Source organism: Populus nigra, chromosome 4 (assembly GCF_951802175.1).
Source record: "Populus nigra chromosome 4, ddPopNigr1.1, whole genome shotgun sequence".
Classification (NCBI taxonomy): domain Eukaryota; kingdom Viridiplantae; phylum Streptophyta; class Magnoliopsida; order Malpighiales; family Salicaceae; genus Populus; species Populus nigra.
Genome location: NC_084855.1, coordinates 1,844,307 through 1,859,158, shown reverse-complemented (window position 1 = coordinate 1,859,158; position 14,852 = coordinate 1,844,307). Strand labels below are relative to the sequence as shown.

At 35.2% G+C, this 14,852-nt stretch overlaps 2 protein-coding genes across 2 annotated transcripts; one reads left to right on the top strand and one right to left on the bottom strand.

The window, feature by feature from the left end:
- The first annotated feature begins 1,949 nt into the window (after positions 1 to 1,949).
- On the top strand, positions 1,950 to 5,713 carry LOC133691593 (probable LRR receptor-like serine/threonine-protein kinase At4g36180). The gene has a single exon (XM_062112169.1). It carries the CDS (start codon positions 2,158 to 2,160, stop codon positions 5,530 to 5,532), a length of 3,375 nt encoding a protein of 1,124 aa, XP_061968153.1. The 5' UTR covers positions 1,950 to 2,157; the 3' UTR covers positions 5,533 to 5,713.
- A 4,852-nt stretch (positions 5,714 to 10,565) lies between these two features.
- Positions 10,566 to 14,085, bottom strand: LOC133691064 (probable 1-acylglycerol-3-phosphate O-acyltransferase). Its single transcript, XM_062111390.1, has 9 exons — positions 13,554 to 14,085; positions 13,233 to 13,469; positions 13,092 to 13,138; positions 12,868 to 12,986; positions 12,615 to 12,775; positions 12,063 to 12,172; positions 11,890 to 11,989; positions 10,977 to 11,100; positions 10,566 to 10,879 (listed from the first exon to the last, which is right to left on the bottom strand). The coding sequence occupies exons 1-9, from the start codon at positions 13,763 to 13,765 to the stop codon at positions 10,754 to 10,756; spliced, it is 1,236 nt and encodes a 411-aa protein (XP_061967374.1). The 5' UTR covers positions 13,766 to 14,085; the 3' UTR covers positions 10,566 to 10,753.
- Positions 14,086 to 14,852: the final 767 nt, after the last annotated feature.

Genomic DNA, 14,852 nt, shown 5'->3' with positions numbered 1-14,852 from the left:
AATATAATTATAATCATAACAACAGTCGAGTGTGTTTCTGTGCTTCAACTATTGGATATTTGTCCCAACAAAGGTGTTATAGGAGAGGTCTTTTTTTGCTTGGTTTGATCCTATGTCTGTTTGAAAACAAAATCTGGCTCAGTTTTTGCTGTAATCTTCGAATCCTTTCTTCATGCTGCAATCTTTGTGAAAAAAATAACACCCATGAAAACCTTTTTCTCCTACAAGGCAAGGTAATGAACGTGGAAAATCATGAAAATTCAATTCATAGGAATTGGTTTTCTTGAAAAACATAGTTTGCGGATAAAGAAAAACAAACGTCCGTGTGGATGGGATTTTGCTAGGTTGATCTACGGATTTGTTGTCACCTAAAAAGTCAAAAGAGGTGAATCTTCATTGCTCTTCCTAATATGACACAAACAAAAGAATCCTAAAACAGTGGAGGAGGAATGCGTCTTACAGGATAGGAGACAAGCCGGGTCTTGATCATGCATAGTAGCCCTCGACCTTGTTACCTGCTGGCCGCTGCGATAGAGACAGTCAACATTCACTAGACAAATCAAGTATACAGCAGTTGCATGATGAATTGAAGATCAAGCCAATCAGATGGCTCTAACGACCTAGTCTTATCAATCCACTTTGAGCCCATCACTCGACCTTAATTGAGTTTAGCCCATGCTTTTGCTAATCAGGATTTCTTTTTTCCTTCTTTTTGAGATGGGATGTAATAAATTCAAGTTCAGAGCATTACTGTTAATGACATAATCATTACCTTTAATCAACATCCAAAACCTTCTCCACAAACCCCTAGATCTTATCATATTCATTATTTTCCACACGCGATCAAATCCATTTTGTTATTCTTTTTGTCAATGGGATGTAATAAATCCATGTCCAGAGTATTAAAATGCTAAGCTTAGTAAATCATCTGCTTAATTTAATTCTCGATACTACAACCGGCCAGCTGACTGAGCTGCGTGGCTCGTCCATTTGGACCATTTTCCCCACCTTACCACGCCTAGTTTAAAGTTCTCTGCTTCCCAGATGACACGACGGCCGGCGTAGACTCCAACAATTAATCAAACTCCCTCAGCTAACCCACCACGCCTCTTGTCAGGGTGGCATTATCAAGCCCCTCGTGACGAGAATCCACGAGCAAGTTAATGATCAAAACCATGAGAAGTGGCCAGAAAGTAAAGTGCAAAAAAGTTCCCCCGGTTAATAGCCTTCATTCTTTTAAAAGGCCATGCACCTTTTTTGGCTGCGAGAATGTAAAAGGCAAACAGTACTTGTGGCATAATAATGTCCAACTATCAATTCAGTGCATGTAAATGACTTATAATGTTTTTTTTTTATCATATTAAAATTATAACGAAAATATTAAAAAAAAATTAATAATTTTTTTATGTTAAAGATACTTTTGAAACATATTTCAATACATATAAAATACAATGCCAAACAAGTTTTAAAAGTTTATTTCACTTAATGATTTTTTAATACTTTTCCGATGATTTTAATATATTAATATTAAATATAAAAAATTATTTAAAAATATTTTCAAATAAAATTACTATATATTATAAATTATAATACCAAACACCAGAAAAATTACAGTCAACTGAAATATTATATACAATATCATGCCATTTTGCAAAACTTTATTATCTTAGTATTCCATGACACAGAAAACTATTTCCGAAAAAAAAGGAAAAAATTGTAAAAATTGAACCATGTCATGTAAAACATTTAATTTAAAGTCAAAGTTTGACCATTGATATTAATAATTCAAAATAACATAAGCACTTAATTTTGTTTTTTTTTAAAAAAAAAAACAATAACTCTAAGGATACAATGTACCGAATCAACAGTTCATAGCTTATCCTGACACAACCACAACAATTTAGGGGTAAAATAATGTCATTAAACGAACAACACAACACACAGCATAGTGTGACTACAAACAACGGAGCAAAAAGACCCCAACCCAACATATGGCCTCGTTTCTGTCTTCCACTCTCTCCAGTCCATCTCTCCTTGCACACACGCTCCTCCTCCACCTCCTCCTACTCTGTCTCCTCCACTAAATAACCTGGCCGCCATTTTTCATTCCCATTTCCACTCTCAGCTTCCACTGCCAAAACCCAGTTCATTTCTCTAATGTCCACGGCAACGGCTATTTTTCTCTTCTTCATTTCTGCAACCATAATAACGTACACTCAAAGCGATGTCGTTTCTTTGTCTGAGGAGATCCAAGCTTTGACGTCGTTCAAGCTCATTCTCAACGATCCACTAGGAGCATTAGACGGTTGGGATGAATCCACGCAGTCAGCTCCTTGTGACTGGCATGGCATTGTATGTTACAATAAACGAGTTCATGAAGTACGGCTACCTCGTCTCCAACTCAGTGGTCAACTCACTGACCAACTCTCTAAGTTACACCAGTTGCGTAAGTTAAGTCTCCACTCAAACAACTTCAACGGCTCCATCCCTCCCTCGCTCTCACAGTGCTCTCTCTTACGCGCCGTTTACTTGCAGTCCAACTCACTCTCCGGTAACTTTCCGTCAGCTATCGTCAACCTTACTAACCTTCAATTCCTCAACGTCGCTCACAACTTCCTTAGCGGAAAAATCTCTGGTTACATTTCAAATTCTCTCCGTTACCTCGATATCTCATCAAATTCATTATCCGGTGAGATACCGGGGAACTTCTCATCGAAATCTCAGCTCCAACTCATCAATTTATCGTACAATAAATTCTCCGGTGAAGTTCCGGCGAGCATTGGTCAACTTCAAGAGCTGGAGTACTTGTGGCTTGATTCTAATCAGTTGTACGGCACTTTACCATCAGCAATAGCCAATTGTTCATCGCTTATTCATTTAAGCATCGAAGATAATTCGCTTAAAGGTTTGGTACCGGCAAGTATTGGTTTAATACCTAAACTCGAAGTGCTTTCTTTATCTCGGAATGAACTCTCCGGCTCGATTCCGGCGAATGTTGTCTGTGGAGTTTCGAAGAAGCTGAGGATTCTGAAGTTTGGAGTTAATGCATTCACGGGAATTGAACCGCCGTCAAATGAAGGTTGTTTTAGTACTCTGGAGGTTTTAGATATTCACGAGAATCACATTAACGGCGTGTTTCCGTCTTGGTTGACTGGTTTGACTACGGTTAGAGTGGTTGATTTTTCAGGAAATTTATTTTCGGGGAGTTTGCCGGATGGTATTGGTAATCTTTCGAGGTTAGAGGAGTTTAGAGTGGCTAATAATTCATTAACTGGTGATATTCCTAATCATATTGTAAAATGTGGTTTCTTACAGGTTCTTGATCTTGAAGGGAATCGGTTTGGTGGTCAGATTCCTATGTTTTTGAGCGAAATAAGGAGGTTAAGGTTGTTGTCTTTAGGAGGGAATTTGTTTTCCGGTTCAATTCCACCGAGTTTTGGAGGTCTTTTTGAGCTTGAAACGTTGAAATTGGAGGCTAATAATTTGAGTGGAAATGTGCCCGAGGAGATAATGAGGTTGACAAATTTGAGCACTTTGGATTTGAGCTTTAATAAGTTTTATGGTGAGGTTCCTTACAATATAGGGGACTTGAAGGGTTTGATGGTTTTGAACTTGAGTGCTTGTGGGTTTTCAGGGAGGATTCCGGCTAGTATTGGGAGTTTGTTGAAGCTGACAACTCTGGATTTGAGTAAGCAAAATTTGTCTGGTGAGTTGCCGATTGAGATATTTGGTTTGCCAAGTTTGCAAGTTGTTTCTTTGGAAGAGAATAAGTTATCTGGGGCTGTTCCTGAAGGTTTCAGCAGCTTAGTTAGTCTACAGTATCTGAATCTCACATCTAATTCCTTCACTGGCGAGGTTCCGGAGAATTATGGATTTCTTACGTCATTGGCTGTTCTTTCATTGTCTCGGAATTATATTTCGGGTATGATCCCAGCTGAGCTCGGTAACTGTTCTAGTCTTGAAGTGCTTGAAATGCGTTCTAATCATCTGAGGGGCGGCATTCCAGGTGATATCTCTCGCTTGTCACATTTGAAGAAGCTTGATTTGGGTGAGAATGCTTTAACTGGTGAAATCCCGGAGAATATTTATAGATGCTCCCCTTTGATTTCTCTTTCGTTGGATGCTAATCATCTTTCGGGCCATATACCGGAGTCATTGTCGAAGTTACCAAACCTCACAGTTCTGAATCTTTCCTCCAACCGCTTGAATGGGACTATTCCAGCAAATCTTTCTTACATTCCAAGCTTGATATACTTAAATTTATCAAGGAACAATCTTGAAGGAGAGATTCCAGAGTTGCTAGGTTCTCGGTTCAATGATCCTTCTGTGTTTGCTGTGAATGGGAAATTATGTGGCAAGCCAGTGTATAGAGAATGTACAGATGTTAAGAAGAGGAAGAGGAAGAAGTTGTTTCTATTCATCGGCGTGCCCATAGCTGCAACTATCCTTTTAGCGTTGTGTTGCTGTGCATACATTTACAGTCTTTTACGCTGGCGCAGTAGGCTTAGAGATGGGGTAACCGGTGAGAAGAAGCGAAGCCCAGCTCGTGCAAGTTCAGGGGCAGACAGAAGTCGTGGCAGCGGAGAAAACGGAGGGCCAAAACTTGTCATGTTCAATAACAAGATAACATATGCAGAGACATTGGAGGCAACTAGACAGTTTGACGAGGACAATGTGTTAAGCAGGGGAAGATATGGACTTGTATTCAAGGCTTCATATCAAGATGGAATGGTGCTCTCAGTCCGGCGCCTCCCAGACGGATCAATCAGTGCAGGCAACTTTCGTAAAGGAGCGGAATCACTAGGCAAGGTGAAGCATAGAAACCTAACAGTTTTACGTGGCTACTATGCAGGACCACCTGATGTAAGGCTACTCGTCTATGATTACATGCCAAATGGAAACCTTGCGACTCTCCTTCAAGAAGCCTCACACCAAGACGGGCATGTTCTAAACTGGCCAATGCGCCACTTAATTGCTCTCGGCATTGCTCGTGGGCTAGCTTTCCTGCATTCACTCTCAATGATTCACGGTGATGTCAAGCCACAAAATGTCCTTTTTGATGCTGATTTCGAAGCACATCTATCTGAATTCGGGCTCGATAAATTAACCATAGCAACACCAGCAGAAGCCTCCTCATCTTCCACCCCAATGGGTTCACTAGGCTATACATCACCAGAAGTAGCATTAACAGGACAACCGACAAAAGAAGCTGACGTGTACAGTTTTGGCATTGTATTGTTAGAGATTCTAACAGGAAGGAAACCAGTTATGTTCACGCAAGACGAAGACATTGTCAAGTGGGTGAAAAAGCAATTGCAAAGAGGCCAAATATCAGAACTACTTGAACCCGGATTGCTTGAGTTAGACCCAGAATCATCAGAATGGGAAGAGTTCTTGCTAGGAATCAAAGTTGGCCTTCTTTGCACAGCACCTGATCCACTTGATAGACCATCAATGGCTGATATTGTTTTCATGCTTGAAGGTTGTAGGGTTGGACCAGATATTCCATCTTCACTACCTTCTCCAATTTGAAGAAACATTTTATTTTCCCTTTGTATTTTACTTCCAGAAAGAAGTCATTCTTGATTTTATTTTATTTAATTAGTGTGATGTAATTCAATTTATCACCATCAGTCCAAGAGGGTGTCTTTATGTATTCTTTCACAGTATTTATTGTTCCTCGATTTCCTCCAATTTGCATGACTTTGACCAACTCTAAGAGTACGTGTGACCTATCAAGAAGTATCATATATATATATATATATATATATATATATATATATTAGATTATTTAATAATGAATTGCTTCGGTATACTGTTAATAAGATAATAAAATTACATTTAAAAATATAGCTTAAATCGAACATTTTTTAAAAAGAATTAAACACTTAAAAAAAACTAAGAAATGAATTATTTTTATAAAAACATATAGATATTATAAAGAATATAAGTAAAAAAAGTAATAATCAAATCATTATATGTTTTTAGTAAATAGATCTACTAAACAATTTAATTAAAATGCATATAATTCAGCTATGATATAGTTAAAATAAAATAATTTAATCTAGTTAATTTTAAATATTTTTATTTATTTTTATCTTTTAAATAAACCAAATATTATTTTATCCAAAAAAAATCATTTTTCATACATTTTGAAGTAAAAACTAATATAATCTCTAACCGATTTTATAAAAATAATCTTACATTATAATCCCTAATTCTTATGATCCCAATCAAATATTGTTTTGATACTTTATTTTGCAATACAAATCAGAAAAACATCTAAAAGTCTCTAATTCTATTCTATTTAATGGTCAAAAACTCAGAAGATCTATTCCCGTGATTCCTCCATGTAGGAGGACCCAGAACCCTGATTCCCGCCAGAACCCGATATGACACGTGGCGAACATAGGGCTAAGGGAAAAGTAGCCGTTGATGAGACCGGTAACACCCAGGTGTCTTTATCGGAAACAGGAAATGGAAGGCGTCAGGATCCGTGAAAGTGTCTCTCTGCCAGGATTTTTAAAAAGGCATGATAATTAGCCAGTCAGATATTGAAGCCGTTGCCACGTTGGATTTTAAAGTTTTGACCAGCACGTGGTCCCCTGACTGACTCCAGGTGCCTAAATTCAAATATGGTCCTTCAACTTCTTATATATTTTCATTCGAGTTCTCTTACTACAAATATATAGTCATATTGGCCTTTTCGCTGCCATTTGAGGGCGATATAGGCCCCTTTATCTGAATTAATTTACATTTAAAAACCCATATTAATTCCAATAACTATGATGAGACTGGAAATAAAACTTTAAATTTCTTTTAATTGGAATTGGAGGAGCTGATTTGATCGAATTTGAAGTAGAGGGTCTCGATTGGATTAAACGTGTAATGGTTAACAATCCTTGCAGAATCGCTGGCCCCTGGCCCTGTCATGTCGATTGTAGCGGCACGAGAATTGTATGGTTTTGGCTACAGGGTCCCAACTCCCAACCACTTCATCTTCAGGTTTTAATTATGGATGTGTAGAAATACAGTATGAGCTATGTGTATGTGCCGGTGGTGTTTTTGTATAATTTGATTTTTTTAAAATTGATTTTTTTATTTTTTTTAAATGTTAATATCAAAAATAAATTTTAAAAAAATAAAAAATATTTTATTTTAATATATTTATAAAAGAAAAAATCTTTAAAAACAAATACTGTAAGTATGACAAGGAATCTTCTGACGGGTTTCAGAGTTTCAGAGAGAACCCAATCCCCACTACCCATCAACAGGGTCAAGACATTGGAGGACAAAAGCATCGGTGTTTAACTTGAGGACTTGTCATTGTCAAATTGTACTTCAAAAAAATTTCTCATCCCTTCGAATTTTACTGCGTTCTGTACAGAAATGCTTGCTCCGGTTATCTAGACTGGGCTATGGTTTAACTGAGAGGTGAGATTTTTGGTCTTGCTTTACTCCATAGCAAAGTTAGAGCAGTAAAAAAGGTTCTGACACTTGATAATGGACCTCTCGAGAAAATTCGACTCCATTCTTATTACAGTGCGGTTCTCTCGAGTGCAATTACGACCGCGGGGCCTGGATTCTCTTCGAAGGTGACATTTTTGTTTCTAAGTGGTAACATAAACGATCGACAGGGATTCACTCTTTAGGCGCTGGCTAGGATTTTTATTTTTATTTTTTTTATTTTTTTTTGGGGGGGGAGGGGAGGGGGTCCTGGAAAAGATAAACGTTGATAAAGAATTTATTAATCCTTCGTTTCGTTTTTTGCAACAACATGCGACTTTAAGGCGCTGTTTAATAAGCCACCGCATTCATTCGGCTCTCCGCTCAAGCCTGCAGCAGATTTCAATAGGCCCAAAGCCCCCGCACCTATCCAATTAATAAGTAAAATAATTACGGGAGGCTTTGTTATTTTCAAAATTCATGAGAATGAGAATTAGTTAATGTGTGCATAAATTAGATCCAACACTTTACATAAATAAAAAATAAATAATAAGTAAAATATTAAATTACACGTGTTTTTCAGCTATAGTAAAATATATTTAAGGCTACAGCAAAATTAATTTTTTACATTTTAATTTTTAATTTTTAAAGCTTTACTGTCTTTGCACACAACTAATCTTTGTACACAACTAATTTATCATTTTTAATTTGTTTGAAGATGGCACCATCTTTTTGTTTTTTAATAACAGTGCAATTATAATATTACCTTTAAAAAGTAAACAGTTAAACATTTGGTCCAGAGATCGTACAATTTTTTCATAAATAGTTGAATTACATTGTACTTTTACAATGCAAATTTGTTAACTTTAGCTTAATGCTTGATTGTTATTTTCTTTTTTCTTTTTTTTGTTATTGTCATTTAGTTCTTTGAGCATTTTCTTTTTTATATATAATTTTATGAACCGTTAAATTATTCAATTACCCTTGTCATTCAATTTCTTTAGTCTTGACTTCAAAGGCTTGATTCTAATTTATTTATAAGGGTTTTTTTTTGTTATTATTATTTAGTTATAAAAGCTCTTTTTGTTTTGTGCATATAAAAAAAATCGTTGATGCGTGCCCGATACATGTCAGCAACACTCAAGTGGCGTGTGCAGTTAACAGTGGTGGTTAAAATCAAGCTTTCACCATATTATTTGATGCGTCTCTGCATCCTCTTCCTCTCTGAGTGGCACGTATATGGTGGCGAGGTCTAGTTTGACGCTAATTGGCTTTTCTTTTCTTTCTTTTTTTTCCTTCTCTTTCTTTATCGAATTGCATGCTGGTTAGACAAAAAATTATACCAAACCTGCAATTTTTTTTTTTATTTAGTCCATCTTCTCTTAATTACAACTATTTTATTTACATTGATTGTTTCTAAATGGATTTTATTTTCAATTTCGTTAATGATTGTTTGATTTTTGTTAGTTTTTTTATCAAATCTGATTCTCATTATTTTTATTACTATTTTTTTCAATCATTTTATTGATTTATTTGTTTTTCTTCAATTCCATCCTCGGGAATTACTTTTTACTAAATTTTTATATGAAGTTTGGTGCCAATTATTTTAATTGTTATTTTTTAAATCATTTTCTTAATTGATTTTTTTTCCAATTACATTCCTAAACATTTAATTTCATTTAATTTTTCTCTTAAAAATTAATTTCAGTTGGTTATATGTTGAATTTAGACTTAATTATTTTAATTGCTATTTGTTTTGTTTTGTATTGTCTTTTTTTTTGACATTTTTTCCCCTCAATTTCATTTCTCAATATTTGTTTGATCAAAAATCTTACTTCGTTGTTTTTTTAGGTTTATCTTTAATGGGGTAATCTTGATCTCATAACCCGGATCATCTAACATATTAGCCTAAGTTAACTTTGGTTTTTTTTTAAAAAAGTATTTTTTTTCAAATATTTTTGTTGTCAGTATTTTTTTCGCTTTGTTATTTATGGGGGTCATCCCAATTTCATGTCCTAGGTTATGTGTTTGATTTGTTCACCCGGATTGGCTGTTGGGTTCACTTGAAGATTTTTTTTATATATATGTTTCCATCATATCAATAGATATCCATTCCTTATATTTTTCTGATATATCTGGCCTTGCATAATATTTTTTATGGTGTCGGTTTATTCATTCTTTTTTATCTATATTTATTATTTAAGCTATATTTTTTAAAATGAATTTAACTTTTATTTATTTAAATAAAATTTATTTTTTATTTATTTAAATAAAATTTTTTGGTAAATATAATCAAGTAAATATCTCATCTATACATTTCTTTCATGGTTATTGTTAATGATTTTTTTTTTATTTACATAAATAATTATTGATTTATTTAGTTAAATAACTGTATATACTTTACAAATGACACTTTTAACTTTTCATGTAAAAAAAAACATTAGGGTAGACTACATACCTGATATTTAAAAAAAAAAACTGTAACTTGAATGCCAAATTCATAATATTAATATTTTTTTTTAATCTTTATATTTTTTTTGAAAGAAAAATTATTTTTTTATTCTTTACACTTGATATGTTTGTACCATTTTTTTTGTTTATTTTTTAATTCTTTGGTAATTTAATTTTCAATGTTTTTTTCTTTACGCTTTTTGTTTTTAAAAATTTATTCTAGACACACTAAGAAAATAATTTTTTATCATAACAATTACAATATTATTTTATTTTTCAGTTACTTTAAAAATTAACTTAAGATGTCACATATTTTTATTAATACATATAATAAAAATTATGTATAAATATTGACTTTTTAATTTACAATTATATTTTTTAATTAATATAAAAAATATGTTAATAATACCTACATATTAATTCTTTTGCGTTGAAAAAAATTATTCAGCTTGTATTTAAATGTGTTAGCACTTTATTTTTTACATTTATTATCACAAATAGTTCTTATAAGCTTTTTAATTTATAATTTTTTATAAAACTTACATATTTATTTTTTATTTTTTACTAAAAAAAATTTATCTAATACACAGCAAAAGATACACGGGCAGTTTTTTAGAGTGATTGCTTTTCCCTTTCCCTTTTTTCAGTTTCAACTTCCTCAGCCCATATTCGCCACAAGTAATTACTATCCAATACATAAAGCCGCATACAATACAATTCTCGAAAAAGAGTGCATCAGATATACACGTACAGAATAGAATATTTTTTTGAATTTGTGATGTAGCCACGAAACCTTCCCGTATGAATTATTATTACTATTATACACAGATGACTGAAAAATTACAGTGATAATTTTCTAAGCAAACGTGAGACCTTCAGGGAGACGTTCATTTTCTGGTTTAGGTGAAATATACCTCCGACAAGCATAGAGCATAGCTGAATGGAACCCTGTTGGGTTGTCTATAAATACAAAGTGCCCACCCTGTTGTTTGGCAAAAAAAAAAAAAAAATCCAATCAGCACTGAATCCAATTTTTACTACAGTTTTTTTTTATCATACTAATTGAGAAAAATTGAGACCTGTGGGACCCGAATGATTTCACATGGGACCTTCATATGCTGGCGAGCTGCTTGAGCACCTTGATAGTTCATCCAATCTTCGAAGCCATATATGAAAGTGGTTGGCACTTTCCATTCTGATGCACTGCACATGAAACATGGGTGTGTCTAGTAACTTCTTCAGTGGGACTTTATTTTGAATGTTAAAAGAGAAAGCACAAGCATCCTATTTCGCAATGCAGGCACCCCATGCATCATTTATGGTAACTATCCAAAGGTCATCTAAGATGAGATGATGATCATCCTAAATCAGAGGATGTTTAGCGCTGGAAAATGGACGTATGCTGGAATAGTGATTTCCCTAGGACTGCTAGCTAATATTCAAAACTAAGTTCTAGATTCATTTTAGAAGATACTCATATTTCATTTGCAAAGAGGAAGACACGAAGTTTCTGAATAAAACCCATTGGCACCCTCTAACTCGCTTTGCTCTTTCTTCACCATGTCCGGGTTTTCCAACATCCTTTTGGTCAACCAAAAGCGGATGCATGCCATTTCACAGACGAAATGGTCTCAGCAGAACGGGCTTTTGTAAGAAGCTCATTTCTCCACCCTACACAAGCAAGTGATCTGAAATTCCGTGCCAAGCTTTCTAGGCCTTTATAGTTCCTAAACCCCCAACAATCAAAATAACCTAAATAACAGAGTAGATGCTTGCAACAGCATAAAACCCTACGTGCACCTAAAACACCCATGACACTGACGAGAGACCATTTTTTCAACCATGAACACAGATGCAGCAATTGGTTCTAGTTTCACATATGAGCAGAAAATATTTGGCCAACACAATGCTGTCAACTTCAATTCACAGAAGGAAGGTATTTTGACACACTGGAGCAACAAATTAATATAAAAACAAGGGGGGTTATCAGACCTCTGTACAAGGGGCATCCGAGCAAATGCTCCAAATGAAAAAATATATTTCAAGCACAGCTCTCCACTAGCTTTGGCAGCTAAAGTATGATACACATAATCTGCAGTTAAAAGAGCAAGCATCAGATACCTACTAATGAGTGCACAATGTCAAAAGATGGTATCCCACACTACCTGATAGCAATTTGGACTCCTCCTCATTCAAAACTTCTCCAGTTGAATAGGCACCAAATCTAGCAGTTGTATAGCGGTTTACGAGATCTGGACCCCAAGGACCTAAACCTCTGGATAAAAGGATTGATCAGGACTGTCAGAAACAGAAAGGTAAAGGAAACTTGATGCATCAATTATACTGGTACTATGAATAAAGTGCTCCATGGGTGAATGGAGATGGAATATCGTAACAAAAGGAGCTAGAGGAGGGGAAAAAGACATTCTTTCTCTACAGAAGCTAGTACACTTCATACTAAAATCCTATTTAAGACATTTATTGAGAATCTTTTTGATTCTAAGTACCTAAAGAACTCAAACCAAAACAATTTAACCGACAACAAAACAAAATGTTGATCTCACTCCCAGTTTTTGGCTCATGGGTTAGCTGATGCTGCCACAGACCAACTATAACTTAATGAAGGCTAAGCACGTGTACGATTATACATGGCAATCTAAAATGATTGTTTTAAAGAAATGTTCAAGAACACTCAGACTAGGGGAAAGGACACATACCTAATAACCTTCTGAGGAGTAAAATTAGATTCCCACAGATGATTAAAAACAGCTCCTGTCCAAGTTGCCCTCAATTTGGTGAGCCGCTCAGGCTTGGATTCAGATTCTGATGAAACTCCAGCAGGTCCCACTAAAATCAAGTGCTGAACATGCTCAGGATGCTATAACAAAGATACACAAACAATTATCAGAAAAGAAGAAAATGCAATCATATGATCCTCAAAATACCAACAACCAAGCCAAATCAAATCACCTTGAGTGCATATTTAGCCGCAACGTACCCGCCAAAAGAATGCCCGAGTAATATAAAGCCACTAAGGTTCTTCGCTTTTCGCCATTCCTCAAAGGAATCAATGAACCACGCCTCAGTTTCTACATTACCAAACTTAACATACATGATTCGTTTCCAAGCACACAAAGCATTTTCCAAAGTACTTAACACATAAAATCCTCTGAAGAAATGTAAAATTAACTAACCTTCAGTGCTTTTGCAGGTAAAGTCAGGTCTACTTGATCCTCCCCAACTGTACACAAAATTAACCGGTGAGTTAGCAGAGAGCCGGGGAGTTAAAGAAGAAACGATTAATGTTAATTAAGAGATAATACAAGCTTAATTACCCAAGCTGATCAATGGCAATGACCTTAAAACGACTAGCAAGAGCGTCAAAATTTCTGAAGAAGAAACCTTGAGAAGCACCATATCCATGGACCATTACAAGCGTGGGAGAATCCTCTTTACTTTGAAACGTCACCGTATTAATAAACCTAGGCTCATCACTCGTAGATCGAAACCATCGTACTTTCGACCCCGGCGGACCCGAACCAATATTCACTTGCTCTACCACATAAGAAGTCCTATAATTCCCATATTACACACAAATTAGGGTTTCGCTTAGCTCGACTACGACGAAAGAGAGAAGGAATAGGGGGATTGCTTACTTGACTAGAGAGAGAAGGCGTTTTTCGGCGGCGATAATGTGATCGACGGAAGTGGGGATCCAACGGAGAATAGAAGGCCACAAAGATCTTGTTTTTGCCCATGATGATGATGATGATGATGATGTGGCGGTGGGAACGGAAGCAGAGGATCCTAGCTCTCCGGCCATTCTAGATACGACTGAGGTTGACACACGTGAGCGAAACAGGTTCATAAAAATAATCTGGAAATAATCAAGCAAATCAGAGGACCAAAAATGGTTCTTCAAATTCGTGATTACAAATACGGAGTTATTTATAGATAACGGTGACTGCCTTGTAGATTGTACGCTACGCAATGTTAATTGGGTTTGACTCCGTTACGAGAATGCGCCGCCTGGAAGGTTGAGAAGTCATTAGAGATTTCAAGAAGAGAGGTTCAGTTGCTGATTCCAAGAAGAGGATGACTAATTGTGTTTAATAAGGTACGTACAAATAGCCTGGGAAGCAAAGGGCGTGGGAGAAACGTCCAATCACATAGTCACGCAAACACTCTCCAATGATTTGGAGAATTATGATTGGCGATTAACATTTACAATAAGTGGTCTTGGTAGCATTTGATCATGATCCTCTGTCGGAGAAATTTACTAGTTGCGTTAGCCGTGACGTAATGGAATATGTGGCTCTGCATTGGAAACGCTTCCCCACGTTATTTTAATTGCAAATTTCTCAAAAACTTGTTAGGCAAGCGCTCAAGTTTTTGACTGGTTTTGGCAGTAATAATATTTGTTTTGATACTCCCTCAATCCATAAATAATTTACCGATGATTTTTGCACAAATTTTTAGAAATAAAAGAATTGATTAAAAGTGATGGTTTTAAACATGTTATTTCACTTTTATACCGAACTATATTTACCTAGTTAAATGTAAATTTTAGGTAAATTTAAAAAGAAAAAAAAAAGAAAATGAGTCGAATTGTATAATAATTATACTTTTAACTTTTAGAATAGACTTAAATTAAAATTGCTAAAAATGAAAAATAGGACGCTTAATATGGGATTAGGGAGTTAAAAAAAAGTATAATACCAACTAATATTATCTATAAAGATTTACGAGGACGTTTAGCTATCACATTTAGAATCTTCGCTGCTGGATTTTTGCTCAAGAAAGTCAATTATTTGGTGTAAAAAAAGATAAAATTCCCATTCAATTTCTCTGTTTCCCTCGTCATTTGAATATTCGAAGGAACTAAAACTCCGGTTAGCAAAAACTGAATTCAAATTACTGTTTGTATTAAATTAAATTAAAGGCTATATTGCTCC